We start from the raw sequence: 25252 nt of genomic DNA, 5'->3' as shown, positions 1-25252 counted from the left end.
GAAGATAACAACTCCTGCCCTTATTGGTCGATGGTCCTGCCGGGAGCCAATCGAGAGTCTTATAGAAGTGCCAACTCCCTCTTGAAATCAAGTTCGCAGTGTCCTGCAAGACACTCCAACGTGATTTCATTAGGGGCGCTTCTTACATGGACCTGGACGTGCCCATCTGGAGCCTAGACAGAGGAGCAAAGACATTCACTGGACTGTTGGAAAATGTCTTACCGATATTTCTTTTATAATAAAATGGCATTCCAAGTGTAAACTCCCATTGTTATCATGTTTGATATGTTTATGTGACATCCATGTATATCAGTAGGTGGGGGGAGAAACACAGCGAAGGGCAACTTCCACGTTCTGATCTTGCCACAGTCGTCACATGGGTAAAGAAAGCTCAACGAAGCATTTCTGGAGACCTCCTTTTCAAGCAAATTGGATGGGTCCCAAGGTGGAAGAGTAACAAGAATTTTTGAACGAATGACAAGAAGGAACAAGAGAAACAGGAAGATGCAGTTATTTCTGTGTCAGAAAGTGATGATGACTTTTACACAAAGTAATATTCAGCTATGTCAAAAAAATAAAGCATTGAAACCAAATCATTTTATTGATTCAACATTAGTTTTAGCATCTGCATCGACGCGCATGCATGCATTGTCTCGCACTTATTTCGTTTCACCTCCCCCAACTGCAACTGTATGTTATTCGATGTACGATGAAGAAATGCATCTAAAAGTACCGTAATTCCGTCATTTTTAAGAACACTAACCCGGTTTTATAATTGGACAGCCATGATCTGTATAACGGCTCGTCAGAGGTAGACTTATAATCCCCTTTGTTGTCAAATTCATCCAAAATGAAGTAAGAAAGGTGGGGTGGACTTATAAGCAAGGTAGACCTATATGATGAGAAATATGATAAATTATTTTAAACATAGGATTACTAGTCCCTGATTAGTGTCTAAATGAAGACATGTTAGTGGTGCAACACCATTTTAGTGTTGCAATTTCGTAGCTCAATTTATGGAATGTGATTTGATTGAACTTGCTTGCTGTCTTAGAGTCAGAGTGCAAACAAGTGCGATCATGTACCTTCTTTATTGCCATGCTGCGCTTTTAATCACACTCCCTTTAACCTTCTGTGAAACAAACGCAAAAAAAGCCAGATGCCCTCTTACATTACAGTTTTTTGATTACTCTTTAGGTTGTGTATTTTGGAGATAGCATGAGGTCAGACATGTTTCCTGCCAGCAGCTTTGGGAAGTGGGATACAGTGATGATTGTGGAAGAAATGGAGGGGGAGGGTGTTCCCAAGAGTGATTCAGCACAGTCAAATGAAGCCCAAGTGGAACCAGAAGATGGAAAGGGAAGGTTTGAGGTAAGATATCTTCTTTTCATTTAATATCTACTCTATAACTTGCAAGTGTAATTTAAGGTCAGTGTAATTCTTTGTGGAAATGTCTCAAAAGTTTATTGGAAAGACTTCTCATTTCCGTTTTGCTCCCCTTTGATTTTAGTTTGTCAGATTATAGTACAGTCCCAGACAGAAGTTTTTTCTAAAATACATTTCTTTGTTGTACAAACATTGATCATTTAAGCCTTAAAATTTAAGGAACACAGAAAGGTTAGATTTTCGCAAGGCAAATGTTTTGTCACCTACGAAGAGTAATGTGGAAAATTAACAAGTAATTTACTTAAGTACAAAAATTTGTTTCAGAACCTCATTAAATAAGTTATGGTCCTGGGATAGCCATTTCTGATATGTTGTATGACTGCCACGAGCTTAGAGGACTGCAACCATTCGATACAGTAGTGATTCATACAATTCATTGACGAGGAATGAAGAGGAATCCAGAATTGCCTTCCAGAATTCATGAAAATTCTTTAGGTTCATCTACCATGCATCCCCTTTTGTTTCTACCCCAGACATGTTAAAAATGATTTTCATTGCTGGTGCTTGGGCTTACCAGATGTGGAGCACCTTGATCTTCTTCAACTTGAAAATCTTTGATGTTGAGATAAAAGTATGTGACAGAGCACCATTTTGTAGCAAGATTTTACTACTTTTGTGTTTGGGAATGTGAAAGGTGGCTAACACGTCTTAATATATTAGGCTATTGATATTGTTTTCAACTTTCTAAACTCTCTCATACTCTCATGCTGGATGCAACCTCCGACCATGTTTTACGGCACCAAAATTAACTGTTTTCTGGGTGGATTTCAGATTCATGCAAGCTGCAATAGATATTAGATGGCTGTGATATAATGAAAACAAAGAGTCTTATGAGAAATCCACCTTTTGCCAATTGTTCAGCATCCACCTTTTGAGCAGACCTTGGCGAATGACACCTTTTTTTAATTGCCTTTGTTTTAGTGTTGGTAGGTTGGTTTCGACCTTAGATGCCCTGTCAAGACAGAACTCTACAAACTGTTCTGGTTGATACAAGGTCTTGACTGTGACCACGCCTGGTAGAACTATGCTGCACTGGATAATAGAGAGCAGTTGTTGCATTGCTGCTGAACCTAGGCTTGTCAAAAACATCTCCAGTCTTTTCAAAATTTTCTTATCCTTTTTATTTAATGCTGAGACACAATGAAGGTATTCACCCCCTCAGCAGTGGTTTTGATCTTCAGCCTCTTGATGATAAAAGCTCTGATCTCAGTAAAAAAAAAAAAAAAGTAAGGTGTCTTTGTCAAAGGTCAAGCTGCCATTGATGAGAAGGTCTAGTATGCTGGGATTCTTTTAATACACCCACTATTTGATTTTTCAGTTACTGATCACAGATAAGAGCAGGGGTCAGCAGTACGCAGCTCCTGAGCTGCATTCGGTTCTTTAGCGCCACCCTAAGAGTTTTTTTCAAAAATATTTGAAAATGGAAAATGGATATTGAGGAATATATTTTTTGTTTTAATATGGTTTACATACATTTTCTTTACATTTTCCAGCGCTGTAAAAATTAGTATATTTAATATTACATTTCAACATTCGTGCCAACAAAGATTTGCGTCATAACTTGCAACAGCGCATTACTTTTCAGTCAGCAAACAATGAAATCATACAAAGCTATTCCGCATTTGTTTTGACTAGGCGTAAAAAGTGGGTTCCAAACACCGTCTGGCGTTATTCAAAATAAATGCGGTCACTGCTTGGTGTGTAGTCTTAGATGCCGCTGGGTAAAATGCAGCTAAACATGTACGGCCCTAGTCAAAACAAATGCAGAATAGCATTGTATGATGTATAAAGCGGTGTTTAAAACTCATACGGCATAACTCAAAACAAAAAAGGATTAGCGTAGTGTGACAGGTGTTTGATATGGGCCGGATCCCCAAAAGGAAAAGAGAAAGGCAGGTGAGGAGAACAGAGGATTCAATCATTTGATTTCAGCAGCAGAAGGAAGAGTGTTTATATCTGTCTTTATCATAATGCTTATAAATTACACAAACTCCTTGGAAGTGTGTCTAATTTGCACCTGTGGGAGTTTTAGAGGCATTACTGTAAATGCAGCAATAAACCCTCCTCCTTCTGTCCATAGCTGAATCTTACACAGTGTCTCTATAATTTCTTATAGTCTATTCATAAAGTTTGACTGATTTAGAAAATGACGGATGGATGGATGGATGGATGGATGGATGGATGGATGCTTTGTAACATGCACCTTATCCTCTCGGGCAGATTTGGCAACCCAAAATGCTGAACAAGCCATAATGAAGGAACAATTATAGATTATAAATTAACAAACAAATCTGGTTGGAGGCACAAATGCTTGTAATGAAGGCAACATATGCTGTAATTGTCTATTTGCTATCATAGCTAATAGGATGGATGGATGGATGGATGGATGGATGGATGGATGGATGGATGGATGGATGGATGGATGGATGGATGGATGGATGGATGGATGGATGGATGGATGGATGGATGGATGGATGGATGGATGGGTGGGTGGGTGGGTGGGTGGGTGGATGGATGGATGGATGGATGGATGGATGGATGGATGGATGGATGGATGGATGGATGGATGGATGCTTTGTAACATGCACCTTATCCTCTCGGGCAGATTTGGCAACCCAAAATGCTGAACAAGCCATAATGAATGAACAATTATAGATTATAAATTAACAAACAAATCTGGTTGGAGGCACAAATGCTTGTAATGGAGGCAACATATGCTGTAATTGTCTATTTTCTATCATAGCTAATAGGATGGATGGATGGATGGATGATTTAATGGTTTATGGTTTATGATTTTATGGATGTAACTTCTCCTCTATGTGTGCCTTATATATGAAAACTCTTAAAATCGGCCATTCACCAAAGGTCCGCTCTATAGTGCGGAAAATGTGGTACTGTATTTTGTTGCATACATTCCCTAAATATTAGGGGTTCTGAAGTTAGTTTGAAAATTAAACACTAATGACTTGTCAAATGTGTTTCAACAGGAGAGTATGAAGTCACCTTCCACTATGTCCAAGCAGTGGGGTTCCTACTTTGTTGATGTACACAAAAGTGGTGGAGAGGACGAGGAGATCCAGAAACTGACGTGGTGCTGCAACTGCATTCACAAATATAGCACCATGGCCATCCCTAGTGTTGAGCACATAGCAAGTATGTTTCACAAAGAAAAAAGCTGCAGGCAATGGCCTAGATTTGTTGTGGTTTCAGAAAAGTCGCCATTTTCTAAGGTTAATCTTCGATTTTTAAACTTGATTTCACTGTTATCATAATTATATAAATCATCATCATAATCAGATCATAATCATACATATATATATATATATATATATATATATATATATATACTTTCACACGTACGCCTTCTCTGATATCTGACTCCCGAATAAATACCCCACGTGAGCACACATAAGGATTACTGGACTACACGGGCTATTTTCCGGAGCATTTAAACATCAATAAAATTAAAACTTGTCTTTATACATGATGCTGTCAAAACTTGAATGAATGAATAATATGAGAATGAATGATATAAATATGAATAATAATGATATGAATAATAATTTGAAATAAATATCCACAAAATTTCACAAAACATCTACGGAAGTCCAAATAACAAATCGCAGTTTAATATAAGAAGAACATAATTTTATTTCTTTACTATTAATTGAATACAGGACAGGTTAGCTAATGGCACTTGAAGGATCGTAACCAAATGGATATAATATGACATGAAAGGAACAGAATATGGAGAATAATTTTATATACAAACAATCTAAAATATATATATTTAGTAAAAATAAATGTATTTACTAAAAATAAATTTAAAATGAAATTGACTTTCCATATAGTTATATGGGGCAGCATGGCTCGGTGGTAGAGTGGTCGTCTCCCAGCTGAGAGGGTGTGGGTTCGATCCCCCGACCATCAAGACCATTTCAAAGTGTCCTTGAGCAAGACACTGAACCTCCAGTTGCTCCTGATGCTGCGTCATCAGTAGGTAAATGACTACCCAAGGTAGAAAAGTGCTATATAAGTGAAAGTTCTTTTACCATTTAACATTAGAATTATTTTAGTTTATCCTAGTTATGATAATGACGTCAGGTTATGTTAGGGCCGTAGCGAAGGCCTTGCTGCCCCCTGACGACCCACCATTAGTAACCAGTACAGTGGGCCCCCGTGTTACAAACTTAATCCGTTCAGCGGCTAGGCTCGTAACTCGAATTCGCCGTATGACGGGCAATCCAAACCTATGTTAATTAGTGAATGCGTGCAACACGTGCAAAAACCTTAGGTAAAAACATCACGACTTTATACACATTAAAAATTAGTAACATAATCTACTGTACAGTTAAATTAAATAACAAATATACAAAGGAAAAATGACATTTACCTTTGGGGCGACGTGACTTGAGCTGGTGGTGGGTGGAGGCGGAGGGGAGCAGAGACGAACCCACGGATTCTTTCGTAAACCGGGGCCTACTGTATGTGTGTGCGTGTGTGTGTGTGTGTGTGTGTGTGTATGTATATATATATATATATATATATATATATATATATATATATATATATATACATATATATATATATATATATATATATATATATATATATATATATAATTTTTTTTTTTTTTCTGACCCCTCTCCTTCTGCCGTGTTTGCGTGTGATCTTCACCCGGAAGAATGCTCCAAGTACTGTCCTCATCTGACTGGCCAGGCAATCCGTCAATCATCTCAACCCTATCACTCTAAGACACTTGATTGGCTCCCAACGTGATATCAACCAATAAGGGCACAGGTGGATTACAATTTCTGCCCCTATTGGTTGATGTTGCAAATTGGATTTACAAGTTGTAATCTACAACAGTAACAGTACAGTTACTGTCTAAGGTTTAAAAATGTAAGATTTAAGTAAATATGTGTACTGCAGTAATCTTTGACTCAAATTTGTAATTTATAAATACTTCATATGTATGTGTCGTCCACATTTCATGTGAGTTCTGGATGAAGGTCCTTAGGTTCCTGCTGGTGTTATACAGTTCCAGAAATTTCAGTATTTATGTGTGCGGTTGTAGGCTTTCTTGTAGTCAATCCAGGCAGTGCACAGGTTGGTGTGTCTCTTCTTACAGTCTCGGGCGACTGCTCTATCAACCAGTAGCTGGTGCTTAGCTCGCCTGGTGTTACTGCCAATTCCTTTCTGTGCCTCGCTCATGTATTGAGCCACATGCTTACTAATTTTTGCCGCAATGATGCCTGACAGAGCCTTCCATGTTGTGCAGACACAGGTGGCTGGTAGTTCGATGGATGGGTCTCTTCTCGATGTCCTTCATGATTCAGAATGTCCTGCCTTGGGTTAGCCACTCTGGGTGAGTTCCATCACTGACTAGCTGGTTCATCTGTGCTGTTAGGCAATTAGCTTCTTCAGCCAGTATGTATGGATCATGTCGGGACCTGGTGCTGTCCAGCTCTTCATCTTTGACACGCTTTCTTGGATGTCTGCCATTTAGATGGTTCCTGCTTCTTGTTCTGGGAGGTTGCTGTGATCAGCTCTTAGGTCCACTAGCCATTGGTGCTGTGTGATGCCTCTCTTTCCCATATGCCTTTCCAGTATTTTTCCACCTCAGCTCGGCAGGTCTGACCAATTGTTCTTCCCCTGCCACTGACCTTCTCAGGTCAGCAGCTCTTGTCTTGAGGCTTGTTCAGTAGAGAACAGCTTGTTTATTCTCCCGACCTCTCCTCCTTTATGTATTCAATCGGGTGGCCAAAGCTGTTAGTTGCTGTTTGGCGGATTCAAGCGGCTCTGGTATGGAGAGTGAGTTGTACTTCCTGGATGCCCCTTTATTCACCATTATTTCTTTCTGGAGTTCAGCTAGCTCACTTCTCTCTGTGCTGCCTTTTATTTTGGCCTCTAATTGTCTCTTCCGTGATGGGTACAGTTTATGTCTCAAGCCCACCTTGTATCCAAGCATCTCCGTGGTTACTGTTGCTGTACTGTGTATCAGCTTGTTGGTTTCAGTCATGATTCTCGTGGAGATTGTCTTCAAAGCAGCATTCACGATCATCCTTCTCAGGTCAGCAGCTCTTGTGTTGAAGCTGTTTGTTGGGGCTTGGCACCCAATCTCAGATTGTGGGGTTGATGATGATGACATCCCCCCACTGATTTGTCATCCTCTAGTTGTAATCTCTAGTTATGATAGTAGATTTTGATTACAGATGTTGGAACACTGGGCTAATAGATGTTTCTTCATAGCCTTCATAGCCCACATAGCCTGTGGGTTTCGAAGTATCTAATGTTCACACACACACACACTCACACACACACACACACACACACACACATTCGCTGCACTTATCTCCTCTCTCTGGGATTGCTTGTATAGTAGCAATCCAGCAGCTTCGTATTCTCTGCCCTCATCATCTGTGTTTTGTTCCAGTAGTATTTGTCATCAGTTTGCCCTGGTCTCATAGCAAATTACGCAGACCTTGTAAACCCGGGCGACATCTGAGCTGGTTTGACTCAGTTATTTGTTCACTCATCCTGAGGTAAGCTGATGTATCATGAGGGGTCTTGCCTAAGGATCTCCCGTGTCATAGTCAGTGCACATTATTACTGTACTATCCAGCTGACCTACCAGAGGGCAACATAGATGATATTCAAGACAACTACAAGTACTTTGGCATGCCACAGGCTAATGAAACAGTTATCCTATTGAATATTAACTGTTGAATTTTGACAGCAGTGGATATTTAAAGCAACAGATAACCTGCACATGAGCTGAATAACTTTTTCAAACTTTTCTTCTTCTTAGATCTCCCGCTGGATTACAAGTTTCCCAGGTTTTCCCCTGATAAGCCATGCACAGCCGGATACTTTCCAAGGCCTCCAGATTCTTTGCTAAGGAGACGCAAAAATCTGACCTGAAAAGCAAGGATAAGAAATTAAAAAAAAAGACTTGTCCTTTCTTTATCCATGTGGTCTCTACTTCCAGTTGAACCTGCAGTTTCCCATCCAACTCAAAACCATTTGTGGAGCACAAAATACCCCATTTTTGAATTATACAGAAAACCTGTTGAATGTAATTTAAGATACATTGTCTAACCGTTATGTCTGTCTTTGAATGTGGTTCTATAGTTCAGTGTACATTTGAGAATACAAGGATGTGGGTGTGTTTGTCTACAGTGATATCATTGCTTACCTATTAGTTTTTTTTGTTACCACAATTTAATTAAAATCTGTCTTATCTCATCAGCTTTCCCCATTTAAATAATCTAAACCCCTTAATGCATTCAGCCCCATAAAAAACACCACTTTCTTTTTAAGTTGAAAATAAAATGTGTTCTTCAATTTTGGAACAAACAATCATAATAGAATAAAATATATAGATTCTTTTTAAATCATGCCCCTGGGTTTGGTTCTGACTAAAGCCTTCTTCTGTGGAGCTGTCATGTTCTTCTCATACCTATATGGATTTTCTCTGAGTCTGCCTGTTTTCCTTTCACATTCCAAAAATATGCAGTGTATAAAATTTGGACACTAATTTTCCCTTAGGTCTGATTGTGAGTTTTGTCTGTCCATGTGTGCCCATCAACCAGTTCAGGGTACAAAATGCATACTGCCAGAAAACAGCTGGTACTGACTCCAGCACAGCTGCATATGGATTGGAAGTGGCTCAGAGCAGGGGTCCCCAAACTTTTTTTTTTTGGACTGGTCAATGTTTGAGATTTTTATTGTGGACCTGGAGGTGTGGCAAATATAATGTGCACATAAAATATGTACCAACCAATTTAAAAATACATGGTTTTACAAAATAGAATAGCTTTCACACTCGAAAAACACATAAAATGGAAATAGTTCATTTGTTCTGTCTTTTCTCCATGTTCAAATGGCTTCTATCCAGGTAGACAGACAGCGAACAGCAAATGAGTGTAACTTTTCTTTGCAGTTACGTCAGTGGTACATCTCTCATTCATTTATATAGTAAAGAAAATAAACTAAACATACTGTCAGTGTCTCTCTCTTCAATATTAAACATCGCTATAACACAGTTACTCAGGTAAGTCCCATCTGCAAGAGTCTTACAAAAATGTACACAAATTACATTGATTCAATCAATCGTATAACTGCAATTTATTGCAATCACGAAACGTTAAATAGAAGCAAATGAATTTCTGCAAAATCTCTGCATATGGCAATGCTCGCATTTACCAAAGGGAAATACTGTACCTTGCACAAATGTTAATTCTAACAAGCTAAACACACACAAGGCAGCTCTGTATAAAATGCTGAAAATAAGAACTAACATTATCCAGCATGATATCCTCAGTCACAATTTATTGGATCAACAAACAAAATTAATTTTTGGCACGTTATCATCAATGACAACATTCTAACAAAGAAAGTACAACTCACCTGTGGGCCAGATTTCACAAAGAGATAGAACAACGTGTGTGTCACCATCAGTGACTGCTCTCAACTGAAGCCATACAGTCCTTCCTCAGTACAAAATGTAATATAAGCATGGGCCTGAGGCGGTGCAAAAAAAAAAAGGGGGGGGGGGGGATCAAGCCAAACAAAGCACAACTGACTGAACTGTTAAAGAATAAACTAATTCAGTTCAGAAACATCATTATTTCGGGTGCAGTTGGAGACCTCTGGCTTAGATGATGGACGATGAATCTAATGGATGAGTTCATGCATCAATTAGACATTATGGTCTGGCCACATGAAGGTAGTACATAACAGGAGGGTGGTCACGACTAAGCTCAAGGCCCTATTCCACTTAGGGATGAATGTATGTGAGCATTGATGAAGGTAGTGAACCCTACTGAATCCCTGACGTGAGTGCACATTTGGTTCCTTTGGCAGCACCTGCAAACATTTGCCCCGTTCAGCAGAATCTGGGCTTCGGTAAGATACAGTCAGTATTATTGGTCATTTTTGCAGAGCCAGAATTGTTCAATTATTGTGCACTTATCCATTGTTAAAAGGTTTACAACTAGAGCAACATCAGTGGTAATTTTGGTAGCCTTTCTCTAAAGTTCTGCTCTGTATTAGCATTTTTCTGTTGAGTCTAGGATTAATATTTATTGTATGTGTTTTTATTAGGCCAATAAACAAACACACAACGTCATTGCTTGCAACACATGCAAAAAAAGTGGACAAGCTTTTCCTCATTTCTTGAAAAACGTCATGTCTGTAATAAGTCATTGTGTTTCTATTTGCATTGAGTAAACCATTTTGGAAAATCTTGTCATGAATTCAACTAGATCATTCTTTTTAATTTCATTTGTTTGATTATTTGAACAATGTAGAAAACTGCATCAAGATGTGAATACCTCAATGGCGTGTTCACTTAAGCACTATCTTGGCTGTTTGCAAGTGGTTTTGTTCTTGAAGTATATGTGCCATCACTGCTATTTTTAAGTGTTCTTAGATTTCATCTTTTGGTGGATGAGTTTTGGTAAATTTTCCCAAAATGTGGTCAGATATGTTGACGTGGAAATTTTGTGGAAAATGTCCAATATTATGAAAAGGATCTTTCAATAAATAAATGAATTGAATATTGAATTGAACAAACCATGTTGACTCTTGCCAACTATTATTGTTAATAGTGTAATGTCCATGTATTGTTGCGAATGGATGGGGGGGGGTCACTGTTGATGGGGAGGTCACGTGAGGTAGGAGGGACAAGGGACGAGGACGAAAGGGAGAACTGGCTGGTTGTCGAGTTAGAGTTGGCGTGAGTTGTGGCCAACAGCAGCTCGTTCTAGGAATTCTGTATCACATTGTTCTGAGTGAAAATAAAGTGTTAGAGCCACGCTGACGACTGAGTGCATCCTTACTCGTTTCCGGGGCATTACAATATTATTGTTAATATTGTTATTGTTGTTGTTTAATGTTCATACATTGTTATTATATTTTTTAGATATTGGTATTATATTATTACTTAGAGCTAGCGCATCTCAGGGAATCTACCTGGAGTTCCTCGCTTCTAATGAGCCACTAAATAGCATTTCAGCTTCACAGTCATCTTGGATTTTAAAAACAAACATGGATTGACTTTCTTACATTTTAATGACTAAAATGGATGAATTAAAAAATTTGGTTATTTAGTACAAACCCTGACTTAGTAGTTGTCTCTAAAACCTTGCTTAAATCAACCATTCCTGATAATGCTATTCATATTATCAGTTAGAATGCTTTTAGAACTGCCCAAAATGGCAAATCTGTGGCATTCACATATACATCTGAGTATATACAAGGATCTTTAATATATTCCATTTAAATACTTAGGCTGTTAGAATTTTTGAGGAGCGATCAAAATACGTTTTTTTTTTTTTTTTTTTTTTTGGGGGGGGGGGTCAGGGCCAGGGCCAATCCGTAGGGGGCCTTATACAGTAATCCCTTGTTTATCGCGGGGGTTACGTTCCAAAAATAACACGAGCAAAGTGAAATCCGTGAAGTAGCCAGCTTTATGTTTTTTATTATTTTACAATGCAATACAAAACATATAATTAAACCAAAAATCAAAACCTGTTTTAAAGCCCCAAATTTGTTTAAAACAATCATTTTAATATAGTAACACAAAATTGGAAACATTGTCACTCACGTATTTCACAGTCCCAGCTATGCCTCTTCGTCCTGAACCTGCTCATTTTTATGAGTAATGTTCGGGCTCTTTCTTTTTTGGAGCAAGAAGATTTTTATAAACGGATATGCCCAGACATCGAATAAAAGTGAAGCCTCTTATATCATAACAATACACTAGAAATTTCAATTTATTATAAAAGAAATAAAAGTCAGATTTGCAAAGCTGCGCTTTTCTCCATCGCTGTCTGTTTGTCTACAATGCAGCTTGCCGAGAGCAAGCGCACACACAACGTAGACTCTACATCAGGGGTCCCCAAACTTTTTCCTCTGAGGGCCACATAACTTTTCCCTTCTCTGATGGGGGGCCGGTGTCAATTTGTAACAGAAAAAGTGTGACGCTCGTAGGGGAACTTAAAAAAATTATTGTTTTCCAGAAAGCCACACATAACCAAATAACCCTTTTCAGGTTCTTTACAGAAAAAAAGTCAGGAAACAAATAATAACACTATTAATGAAATAAATAACTAAATAACCCTCTCTTGAGTTCTTCACAGAAAAAACAGGAAATAAATAATAACTAAATAACTCTCTTGGGTTCTTCATAGAAAAAAAAGCCATCGAACATTAACTTTCTGTTGTGCCATGCACAATCTTAACAGATAAAAGTTCAGCTCAGTTGTCAGAGCACCGCTGTTTGCAGCTCTCTCTCATCAACTTCCCTGTGAAAATCACAAAGGAAGCAGGTTGAGAAACTGAACTAAGTGCACCTACACAGCACAATACATTTCACTACCAGTATGGTTTTAAAGATGGATTTTATCCCAGTAGATTTTATTATGATTATATTTGTTTATGCTCAGAATGACTAAAGTCAGAAAAGTGAGCTTACCTATGTATGTTCATTAGTGTGAACTGTGGGCCTGCATCTGGCTGGTGAGAAGTTGAATATCAGGTTCCATTCTAGTTACAGCCAGTCTCAAGCACTGATGCAACTGTTCATCTGTCAATCTTGATCTCATCGGAGTTTTCAGCAGTTTCATGCGAGAAAAGGTTTTCTTGCAGATATACGTGCTGCCAAAAACTGTGGACATTTTCATTGCGTGTTTTTTGATGTTTGGATATGTGTCGTTTGGGAGGGCGGCATAGAAGTCAATGAGACTGTTGGGCTTGAATGCGTCTTTCAGAACATCACAGTTCTGTAACTCAGCCAACTCAAACTGATATGAAGGCTGGGCTTCATCAATGTCGGCAACAAAGGGGTTCTGAAAAAGACTGATTTCTTTTGCATGACTGAATCGCACACCGAACTCCGCCTTCAGCAGTTCCAGTGCTTCCACGCACTTTTCAGCTGGGAACGGGACCGCTGGGGTCTCTGTCGACAGGTTTTGGGTAGCAGGAAGATGGACGAAGTTGCGCTTTTTCACGTGTTCCAAAAGCAGCGCTAATTCACCTCAAATGCTTTTATGTGTGAATACATGTCGCAAATGAGTTTCCCCTTGCCTTGTAGCTGCAAGTTAAGGCTGTTAAGTATCTCTGTCACGTCTGTTAAAAATGCAAGGTGCCATTTCCATTCTGGGTCGATCAGCTCTGGGACCGTTTTGTCTTTTAAATGAAGAATTGCGTTAATTTCGGGTAGCAGCTCGTAAAAACTCTGCCCCGTTGCCCCGTCAGCCATCGGGCCTCGGTGTAGTACAGCACGTCTCTGTGCGTAGACTCTAGTTCAGACAGGAATTCTTGGAACTGCCTGTGTTTAAGTCCCTTTGCTTTGATGAAGTTTATGCACGACACCACAACCTTCATTACAGAACGTCAACACTTTGCAGCACAATGCTTGCTGGTGAATTGAGACCCCTTTTTTCCAACTCCCGGTTCATGCGTCCTATTAAACCGCGAGTTTCGCCCACCATGCTAGGAGCCCCGTCAGTCGTGATGCTAGCTAGCTTTGACCAGTCCAGGTCCAAGTTCTCCATGGTTTGGCACACTTTGTCAAAAATATCCTCTCCCGTTGTAGTCCCTTTGAGACTTTGGAGGGCTGCCAGCTCCTCGCATATCTTAAAGTTTGCACTAACTCCACGGATAAAAATGAGCAGTTGCGCTGTGTCTTGCACGTCCGTGCTCTCATCCAGTGCTAATGAAAAAAAGTTATTCTTTCGTCTTCTGCTGCAGCTGTGCATATACATTACTCCCGATTTCTTCAACGCGTCTGGTGATTGTACTCGCCGACAGACTTATGGCATAAAATGCATCTTTCTTCTCGGGGCACACCTCCTCCGCGACAGCATCCATACATTTCTTAACAAACTCTCCGTCAGTGAAAGGCTTACCGCTGCTTGCTATCAGTTTAGCAACCCGAAAGCTGGCCCGAACGGATGCCTGGTTCTGCTGAGCTTGGTGTACAAATGTATTCTGCTGAATAGTAGTCCACTTTTTAGCTTTGAGAGTTTGTCTGCTCGTATTTGGCCTTGTAAGCTACCGTACTTGTCTTTGTGACGGGATTCATAGTGTCGGCGAGGATTGTATTCTTTGAATACCGCCACCGTCTCTTTACAGATGAGACAAACAGCCTTTTCTTTGCATTGAACAAAAAAATAATCGTTTGTCCACTGCAGGTTAAATACCCTGCATTCTGAATCAATTTTTCTCTTACTTAACCTTTTCGCCATTATTCCATTCTCTCTTTGACAGGGCCGGGCCTAGGATTTTTTTTCTGGAGGCCAAATAGGAAAAAAATCCGATAGCGTCTCTGGTATTGTTCAGAGGGCCGGGCCAAATGTGCTGAAGGGCCGTATCCGGCCCGCGGGCCGTAGTTTGGTGACCACTGCTCTACATAGTGTGTGCGCTTACCAATTCAATACAGCGTCAATATTTTATTTCAAGACAACAGTAAAGCCCCTGAGCCATTCAGGATTCAGAGCACAATGCGCTGTAAAAATATATATATTATATCCACACTGTAAAAAATCCGTGAAGCAGCGAACGCGTGAAAGATGAACCGCGATACAGCGAGGGATTACTGTACATGTATATTATAAATAAGTAGCACTTACTATATTATTTTGTTACCAATTTATAATATGTATATACAATTTTGATGTTTTTACCTGGGTTTTACACGCATGAGCTAATTACCATAGGTTTTTATTGTCCGCCATACGATCCCAACACCGGAACGGATTAATTTCGTATGAAGGGGGGCACCTATTAAATCCTCAGATTTTATGATACATGCACAAAATCACCAAATGAAGAGATAATCATCTATATTTTCAGCAGTAGCAATATTTAATATATTTAATATAGTTTTTGCCTGACATAGCTACTTAAAATTGTTTTTATTCAGTGCAATTTTGACCTAAATTTTTAACAGCAACTAAATCTGTCACATCCCGTGGAGCAGAAGCAGGCATCACAGGCATCACACTGACCCTATGACTGCCACATCGACCTGGTTCCCGGTACCTTGTATCCCCCGTTGCAACTTGAGCAAGAAGCCATGCAGGAATATATTTCCATGTCCCTAGTGTCCGGACTCATCCGTCCATCATCCTCCCCGTTTGGGGCAGGTTTTTTTCTTTACTGACAAAAAGGACAAAACATTACAGCCATGCGTGGACTATAGAGGACTGAATGAGATCACTGTGAAGAATAAGTACCCTCTACTGTTAATGGATTCTGTGTTCTCCTCTCTGCACTCTGCATATGTCTTTACGAAACATGACCTCCGAAATGCCCACCACCTGGTGCAGATACGGGAGAGGGATGAATGGAAGACCGCGTTTAATGCCTCCATGGGGCACTTGGAGTACGTGGTAATGCCATTTGGTCTCACAAACATGCAGTGTTCCAAAACCTGATAAACGATGTGCTGCGCGACATGATAAACATGTTCTGTTTCGTATACCAGGATGATATTTTGATCTTTTCCAAGAACCCCCAAGGGCATCAGCAGCATGTTCGGTTAGTTTTGCAGCGTCTCCTGGAGAACCACCTCTGTGTCAAGGCGGAGAAATGTGAATTCCACACCGTTCAGTTTCTGGGGTTCATTGTGGAGAAGGGCCAGCTTCGCGCCGACCCAGCTAAGATCCAGGCTGTGGTTTGAGTGGCCCACTCCTACATCAAGGAAGCAACTTCAACGTTTCCTGGGGTTCGCCAACTTCCTCCTGACTACCAGGAAAAAAAATGTTCTCCGATCACATTTATTTTGAAATTCCCCAATCTATGTGAAGTAATTGTAATATTACAAAAGAAATTTTTATTTTTGTTTTTAAGCTATGATGTGTCTTCTACAGTGGACATCGGAACCCAATACAGGGGAAACAGAACTTTATTACGAAAAAGTTAGTCCAAGTGCCTTGGGGAACTGACTCTGTCAATTGAAGAACAGCTTGTCTGAGTCAGTCTGAGTTTCCATCAACAATCCGCAGTAAAATTCTCTCTGCTTCTGAGAATGACTCCCTTTCTTGTCATTTGGGAAAAAAAGAGCAAAATGGACGAAATAACTTCAAATGTCCACTACAGAGGACGTGTTTTAAACACTTGAATACTAGACTCAAATACACTTAAAATAACTCAAAAGACACTTTAACGTGTTCATAAGAGTCTTATAAATAAAATGCCAACAGCATTTCAAGACAAAATGTGTTTGTTAAAAAGTATTGAACACTTACTTTTCCTCTTCCCATAAAAAGTGCTTGCATTGAGGGAAGCCATTTTCTTCTACGGTGTAGTCAGGGTAACAAAGCCCCACCCCTACAAATTTGGTATCATCAGAAAGCTCTGAATGTCCTCTATAGAGCACAAAAGGAATCAATGCGATTGGATGTATTGGGTGGGAGATATTTAGGTTTAGAAATGTCCTCTACAGAGGACAAATTTGAACTGCTGGTCGTCAGGAGGATATTATAGGCGATTCGTTCGTAACTGAAGCTCAGTGGCGGAACTCCTAACACGGCTGACTTCAGTCAAGGTTCCGTTCGCTTGGACCCCAGAAGCTGAACATGCATTCTGGAAGCTTAAGGATCGGTTTACCAGTTCTCCCGTGTTGATTCACCCCATGCCCTCTTTACCGTTTTCTGTTGAGGTGGATGCTTCGGACTCAGGAGTGGGGACAGTGCTGTCCCAGCGCTCCCAGTCGATGGCAGGCTGCACCCCTGCTCATTCTTCTCCTGCCGTTTGTCTCCGGCTGACTGTGACTAGGATGTGGGAAACCGGGAGCTACTGGCCATTGTTAGAGCGTTGGAGGAGTGGAGGCACTGGCTGGTGGGCACCACCCATCCCTTTGTCATTTTCACTGATCACAAGGAACTGCAAAATGCTTAAATCCCAGACAAGCTAGGTGGGCTCTCTTTTTAACCCGGTTCCATTATTCCAGGGTTGTCCAAACTTTTTGCAAAGGGAGCCAGATTTGGTGTGTTAAAAATGTAGGGGGGCCAACCTAAGCGGGCGTTATTTACATAGAAAAGCAATTAATTTAAATGCATTTCAGTGAGCTGTTCTGTGTTTTAACATTCTATTTTTTATTTTAATTTCAGCTATCTTAAGCATGGGTTTGGTTAATTTGACACATGCATATCAAAATTGAATTGACATTAAATATTGAAATTGAATATTCACTTAACTTCACTTTGTTAACACTTCAATTAACTTTTTTGTACATTTGAACAGAAGTAATTGTACTCGGGTGCAAATTACATTTGAAACATAAAAAATATCTCACCATGGCATTTTAATATTTATAGAATTTTTAAACACAATAACAGAGAAATGAACAAGTAATAGTCATATCAACATGTGCAGGGCTCATTTAACATATGAAATTAGTAACTATAAATGGTTGATTGGATTTTTAAATGGTTATTATTCTGGAGTGAAAACTTAAAAAAAAACGTTTTCAGACTTATCGTGAATGAAAAAGAACTTGTTCGAATTGGTGTGATGGGTGAAACTGAGATCTGGACTGCAGGACAAAGGCCAGGTCTGGCTCTATGGCAGTAGTATGAATGCGCTAGATGTCTTGTGAGAGTCCAATAGCTGTGTCCTCACATGGCTCTTATTTAAGTTCATAACCGAGAATGTCTTCTCACACAAATATAATATATGCCCGAACAAGCTTAGCATTTTCTTACCAAATACTCAAATCCTTCTGAACTTATCCAGCTGTCTGTCTGGTGCTGACCGCGGCTCTCTGCGTCACACTGCAGCTCAACTTTCCTTCTTTTGTTGATTGTCGCCATTTTAGAAAATTAGGAGCTCATACAGTCAATTAGTCATACACTAATTTGCTGTTCCTAATTGAGCCTATAGATGGCAGCATTTAGCACATGCAGGTAACAGCGCTGCTGCCAAATGTATTAATTCTCCATGCGGGCCAGACATTATTGATTTTATGACGGAGGCTGCGGGCCGGATGGAAATTGACCATGGGTCGCATTTGGCCCCCGGGCCGGGCTTTGGACATGTCTGCATTATACTATTACTTACAGACCCGGTTCCAAGAATGGAAATCCACACATTGTTTCAATATCTAATGCTGAATGCCCTAATCATAAGATTTCTGCTGAGGTGGTGTTGATTAAGGAAAATAGCCCTGTCTCCTTAATCGGTAAGACTAGTGACATAGTACCCAGGCAGAATATTAATATTAATATGCGCGCTGTAGCCGTCAACAATCGAATTCCTACTTAACTAACGTTGCGATGAGGTTTTAATTACTCAAATTATAAAGCAAGCCCCAGCCGTAAAAATCTTGTTGGTATTCGTACTACCAACATGAGGACTCAGGATAGTCCAGGAAAAATTTCCCAGTTTAAATTTGGCTTCATAAATATAAGGTCACTCCCCTCAAAAGCCCTTCTTGTAAATGATCTTATTACAGATCACTATCTTAAAGTGCTTTGTCTCTGCGAAACCTGGCTAAAACCAAATGAATTGTTATCATTAAATGAGGCCTCACCCCCAAACTTTGTGGGCTCACATGTTGCCCGTCCTTGTAAAAAAGGGGGAGGTGTCGCCCTAATTTCAGAATCTGATCTTAAACTTAGCACAAGCAATAATCACACCTTCAAGACATTTGAGGCTCTCGTTATGCGATCGAGCTCCTCACCACCATTTTATGTGGTAGTTATTTACCGTCTCCCGGTCCATACTCTGGATTCTTAGATGAATTCTCTGAACTTATGGCTGACTTAATAACTCACACAGATAATATATTAATTATGGGTGACTTCAATATTCATTCAACTCCCCACTGGAGCCACTTACTGTAGCATTTCAAGCAATAATCAGTGCATTTGGTTTTACACAAATAATAAAAGCAGCGACACACCGGAATGGTAATATCTTAGACTTAGTGTTAACCCATGGCCTAACTGCCTCAAATATCACAATTCTGCCGCATACTAACGCTATGTCTGATCATTATCTTATAACATTTGAAGTCCTAGATCAGTGTGGTCTTATTGTCCACAACCAAGGCTTTAAGAGCCATGATATTAACTCATCAACCACTGCTGCACTTTCTGAATTACTGCCTTCTGCAACAGCTGCCTTTCCGTCTTTCACTGGTTCAGTCGATAAGCTCGCAAATGATTTTAATACGGTTCTTTTAAATTCCCTGAACTCTATTGCGCCGCTGAATCTTAAAACTCGTCCGAAGCGGCACACTCCGTGGTTTACGGATGAAACGCGTACGTAAACTGTTAAGTAGACAACTTGAGCGTAAATGGCGAACAACTAAACTCGAGGTTTTCCGTCAGGCCTGGTGCGAAAGCTTGCTGAAACATAAAGAGGCTCTTAGGTTAGCAAAAACAAATTACTTTTCCAAAATGATTAGTCTTAATAAACACAACCCAAAATATTTATTTGACATGGTAGCACAGCTAACGCAAAAGCAGCAGATTAATCATAGTTCCCTCCATTCAGCACACGATTTCATGCAATTCTTTACTCAGCGGATTCAGCTAATAAGGGACGAAATAAAAAAGGCAGCGCCACTTACCCCTTCGGCTGTGATTGTTGATGCTAGTTCGGACAATCAGGTTCAAGAAAGTCTGGTTACCCTGTCCCAGTTTGATTTAGTATCCCTGGAGTGTCTTACACACCTGGTTAATGCAGCAAAGCCGACGTCCTGCATGCTCGACCCACTTCCAGGCAAACTCGTTAAAGACTTATTCCCGGTATTAGGGTCATCTGTCTTGAATATTATCAACCTGTCACTCTCCTCTGGCATTGTACCTGAAGCTTTTAAGACGGCCGTCATTACTTAAGAAATCTCACCTAGATCCTGAAAATCTCTTTAACTATAGGCCAGTGTCACACCTTCCGTTTATTGCCAAAATTCTTGAGAAAGTTGTAGCACAACAGCTTAGCGATTTTATGATAGACAACAATAGATTTGAACTCCTTCAGTCAGGTTTTAGGGCCAACCACTCAACTGAGACAGCCCTTGTAAAAGTGACGAATGATCTTCTCCTAGCCATGGATTACAACATCTCATCAATATTATTTTTGCTTGATCTTAGTGCCGCATTTGACACTATTGATCATCATATTCTTATAGAATGTCTTAGATTATGTGTTGGTATCTCGGGATCAGCACTTTCTTGGTTCAGATCTTACATCCTGCTCGCATAGTGTCTCTTATGGCAATGCCATCTCTGAATCTTTCTCCGTCTCATGTGGTGTCCCGCAGGGGTCAGTACTTGGTCCCTTACTGTTCAACATCTACATGATTCCTCTTGGCGTTATTATACGTAAACATGCTATTAGTTTTCATTGCTATGCTAATGATACCCAACTCTATATGCCCTTAGAAATAACAGATCCGTCCGTGCAAGTGCAGTAAACTGGAGGCCTGCCTTGCCGAGATTAAACAATGGATGTCTTCCAACTTTCTGCTTCTCAACCCTAGTAAAACAGAGATGTTAATTATTAGCCCTGCTCATCATCAGCACTTGCTTAAGAATACCACGTTGAACCTGGAAAACTGTATTATTTCCCAAAGTAGTTCTGCAAAAAATCTCAGCGTGACATTTGACTCAACTCTCTCCTTTCAAACACATACAGTATTAATAACATGACAAGAACGGCGTTTTTTTCACCTCCGCAATATAGCTAAAATTCGCCCTATTCTTTCTCTTAGCGATGCAGAAACATTAATTCATGCATTTGTTATGTCGCGCCTAGACAATTGTAACATTTTGTTTTCTGGACCTCCCATGTCCTACATTAAAAGCCTGCAGTCTGTACAGAATGCAGTCGCGAGACTATTGACAAGGACGAGAAAGTTCGATCATATTACTCCGATTCTAGCTGACCTGCATTGGCTTCCAATACACATGAGATGTGATTTTAAGGTGCTGTTAATTACTTCTAAAATTTTACACGGTTTAGCTCCTTCCTATCTCATCGACTTAGTCTCACCATATGTTCCGTCCCGACAACTTCAATCACAAAATGCCGGTTTGCTATCGACCCCACGGGCTAAAAAGAAGTCCGCGGGATCAAGGGCATTTTCCATTTGTATGCCAGTACTATGGAATGCCCTACCTATGGAAGTTCGCGCAGCCACCTCAGTAGAAATCTTTAAATCCCGACTAAAAACACATTTATATTCAAAAGCATTTGGTTAATTGAGCCTGTCTGCAGCTTTCTTCTTTTTTCTTTATTCCTGCCCCCCTCTTCCGGTTGGGAGAGGGGGCTAGCTAGATGGTGAGGGTTGACTTGACCGCCTCCATTAGGTCCTGTGCTGATTGACCATCGCGGGTTTGGAGATCGACCGTCTGCGGTCCAACTGGTTGGAATGTGGGATGGTTCCTGCCCAATGGCTTTGCCTGCTGTCAAGACATCACTGCACTATATAGCACAATATGTTTTCTGTAATCTATATTGTTTATGTGTATCTATTTGTATTTGGTACATGCAGCATCCACTTCAACCTGTGGGCCTGGAAGGGGGCTCCTCCCACCTGTGGTCCCTTCTGGAGGTTTCTGATTTTCCCCTAATAGGGGTTTTTGAGTTTTTCCTTCCCCTTCTGGGAGCTTTGACAGGGGATGCTGTTGTGTACCTTACACTAAAAAGATGTCTCTGTACAACTTCTTTTTTCGAAAGAGGTCTCCACATGGCCTCTTTTCTTCTGTGAAGCCCTTTGAGACTTCGGTGATTTAGGGCTATCCAAATAAAATTTGATTGATTGATTGATTGAATGTAAAACAAATGTAATACCATACATGAAATACAGTGGTGGTCCGTGCATTCGTCACTTAGGCCTTCAGTGATTGGACCTCTCATGCTCACACGTACGCATTACTGGGATCCGCAGGTTATTTTCCAGAGTATTTAAACATCAATAAACAGAAACATGAACAAAACCCAACAACAAAAGCCAACCAAACATGAAAATGGAATATGAATGACATCAAATGACAAAAACATAATAACTCACCCAAAGCGGCTGTCCCGAAGTTATTTCAGTACAAAGTCCATTCTTTTTTTTTCATCAGTAAGATACTCATGACTTGCTTGTTGAGCTTGTCTTCATAATTAATTTCCAATAATAAATCCTTTTGTATTGACATAGACGCCAATGCTGAAAGTCGTGTCGGTCCATTTCCCATTTTTCTTTTTGGCCTTTGTGGGTTTAAAAAATAAATAAATAAAAAATAAAACACATTTGTGGGTCTTGCTTCAATGTACGCTAACGTTAGCTGGTTGAGCAATGAGTTTTTTTCTTTAACTACTTCCACCGTTAAACATGATGGATCAATATAGCACCGCCTTCCTGCAGTGAGCATGCATTTACGTAACATTCTACGTGAGCTTTCCTGAAGGTGTTTTTGAGTTGATTGGCTATTGCGGCTGTCCAACAAAAATATAGGCCCGTACACAAAATGTCTTTGCACACTGCACAGAAGCCTTCGACTGTTCAAGCAAATGTCCAGCGCCTCCGGGTTCAGGCAGACATGAAGTCTGACATCAAGTCTGCCTGGCGACACTTGTTAGCTGAATTCTAATTGGTTAAAAACTACACTAAAATTGCAGCACTTAGGAGGAGTGGTACCATATGGATATGACACAAAAAAAAAACTGAATATGGAGAATAGATTTATATACAAAATATATATATTTAGTAAAAATAAATGTAAAATGAAATTGACTTTTGTTTTAGTTGTTATAATTTATTATAGTTATGATCATGTCAGGTTATGTTAGGCCAGCAGAGAAGGCCTTGCTGGCCCTGACGGTCCATTGCTGATGAAATACCTTGCATTATTATATCAACATATCTCGGGGAGGAGTTTCAAGGAAGAAATAACTCAAAAAAATAGTGTGAGAAGGAAACATGAAAGAGACTAACAAGAACAGTAAAAGAAAAGGCGCAACAGAAACATCACGAGTCAGCTATCACAGACCACTACAAAAAGGAAAATCATCTCATGGATTGGGAAAAGGCCAGAGACATTCGCACTGAGAAAAACAAACATCAGCACTGGATTGGGGAGGCAATTGAAATCAGGAATAGGGGACTGAGGACTAGCAAAAAGGGATGATGCAGCAGTAGGTATGACCTTCCAGTCAAATCTGACAGGTGAGTCACACCTCCATCAAACATCAGCGGATAAACTAAGACGTGTTACCGTCATTTGACACTGAAGAAGGCAGATGATTGCGATGAAACATGTTAGGTAAAACTGCTAGAAATTTTAAGATTTTCAAGTTTTCATTTTTAAACTAAAAACATTTTAAATCAGTGTGATAAAAAAGGAAAACAACAGCTGATTTTAAACCATAGATAGAATGAAGGTTGGCTTCCTCCCACATAAGGAATTGTCCTTATGTGCGGTTTCCCCTACTGCCCCAGGTCAGCTAGGATAGGCACCTGCAACCCTTGAGGTGGGAGATGACCCCAAGGAAAAGGCTTTGTTTTTGTCATGTGAAATGTAATTGCAATAAAATAATAATTAAACTTTTTTTTTCAGGCACTTTGATGTACTTTTCGGTTTTAGACTAAGCTGTAACCTATATAAATGCTGTAAAAAATAATAAATTATTCATATTGTTTTTTTTTACTTTTGTTAATGTTCAAAAGGATACAGGTTTAGGTATACTTATACAATTTTAATAGATTCTAATCTTATTTAAAGTCAACGTGTCAAGTGGAGGAGGGATCGAAAAGTGATCTCTTTTCTGGGTGGCTTAGTGAAATATAATTGAGAAGCACTGTCTCAACCGCATATCCTCACAAGGATCGGCGGTTGTGTATGTGTGTGTGTGTGTGTGTGTGTGTGTGTGTGTGTGTGTTTATTACGTTCTTTTCTTGTAAAAACACTTGATTCCCATATTCCTTATATAAATTTGTGTTTCTGTAATTTAATTGTTGTTGGAGGAGGGATTGCGGGAATTTTGCGGCTTTACTGTAGCCTACTTCCTCAAAAGCACTTTCTTTCAAGTCAGACATGTTGAATGAGTACAAACAGCTGTAACGGCGGGGTCTGGGCGGCAGAAGAACTGAAGGTTCTCCTTTAAAATCCCCCTTCCTCCGCCCCCCTTTTTTTCAAACACACATACACACTTACTAACATGCTGTTCCCTCCTCTCCCCTACATTCCTTTGCACTGCTTTCACTCAGCCCATAGTAGACATAATCGTCTCTTTTCACCTTGACTTCGCTGAAGTTAGCGGATGAAATGATTTGAAATAGAAAAAGCGAAGGTAAACTCGGTGAACTCTTCCTTAGACAGGTAAGCTGAATTTAAACGCATTCCGCAGCGCTTCAATTTGTTGTCGGTTGGAACAAGGCAACTTTTGTATGACCGTTTGGTGTTTTGGGCAGAATTTGTGTTATTGGTAAATCTGCCGAACGCCATTGCAGTTTTTCATGGAGAAGGACTCAACGTTAATTTTGAAAAGTCGTGTTTATTCACAGTTTCAAGCAAACCATTTTGACAGTACGCTCTGGCGATGTGGATGCGTACGTTTCGGTTGAGGAGGAGCAGCTTTCCATCGCTGTCAACCCAGACAACTTTTTTGTACTTTATTAAAGTTTTTAACAATAATAATAGGATATTTTGGTCGTGACAAACTATTCCTAACCCAGTGTGCATGTGGAGAATGATATATTTTTACGTCTTCATATTTGATTTACAATATGAATTATTTCAAATGTTAAATTTTCCAAATCAGTCAACTAGTCAAGTGAAATGGCAAGATAATTTGG

At 39.9% G+C, this 25252-nt stretch overlaps 3 protein-coding genes across 5 annotated transcripts in view; 2 read left to right on the top strand and 1 right to left on the bottom strand.

Annotated features, from left to right (window-relative positions):
* The window catches only part of nt5dc1 (5'-nucleotidase domain containing 1), an 83996-nt gene extending 74541 nt beyond the window's left edge, over positions 1–9455 (top strand). Inside the window, exons 10-12 of one of the 2 annotated variants that reach the window (XM_088403779.1) lie at positions 1198–1371; positions 4434–4599; positions 8258–9455. In XM_088403779.1, coding sequence (XP_088259905.1) covers positions 1198–1371; positions 4434–4599; positions 8258–8370 — 453 coding nt within the window. In that variant the 3' untranslated portion in view covers positions 8371–9455. Of the gene's footprint in view, positions 1–1197; positions 1372–4433; positions 4600–6727 lie in introns of both variants that reach the window. The other variant, XM_088403780.1, reaches the window with a different exon arrangement.
* A 3486-nt stretch (positions 9456–12941) lies between these two features.
* Positions 12942–14219, bottom strand: LOC148407518 (general transcription factor II-I repeat domain-containing protein 2A-like). Its single transcript, XM_088403976.1, has 3 exons — positions 13944–14219; positions 13690–13833; positions 12942–13454 (listed from the first exon to the last, which is right to left on the bottom strand). Exons 1-3 carry the CDS (start codon positions 14217–14219, stop codon positions 12942–12944), a joined length of 933 nt encoding a protein of 310 aa, XP_088260102.1.
* A 10411-nt stretch (positions 14220–24630) lies between these two features.
* The window catches only part of dse (dermatan sulfate epimerase), a 38655-nt gene continuing 38033 nt past the window's right edge, over positions 24631–25252 (top strand). Inside the window, exon 1 of one of the 2 annotated variants that reach the window (XM_088402802.1) lies at positions 24631–24776. The gene's annotated coding sequence lies outside the window, so the exon portion shown is untranslated. The remainder of the gene's footprint in view (positions 24777–25252) is intronic. The other variant, XM_088402803.1, reaches the window with a different exon arrangement.

The sequence above is a fragment of the Hippichthys cyanospilos genome, chromosome 20, assembly GCF_059441005.1.
Source record: "Hippichthys cyanospilos isolate Australia breed blue-spotted pipefish chromosome 20, RoL_Hcya_1.0, whole genome shotgun sequence".
NCBI lineage: Eukaryota > Metazoa > Chordata > Actinopteri > Syngnathiformes > Syngnathidae > Hippichthys > Hippichthys cyanospilos.
Note: the sequence above shows the minus strand (reverse complement) of the source record. Positions and strands in the feature narration are given on the sequence as shown.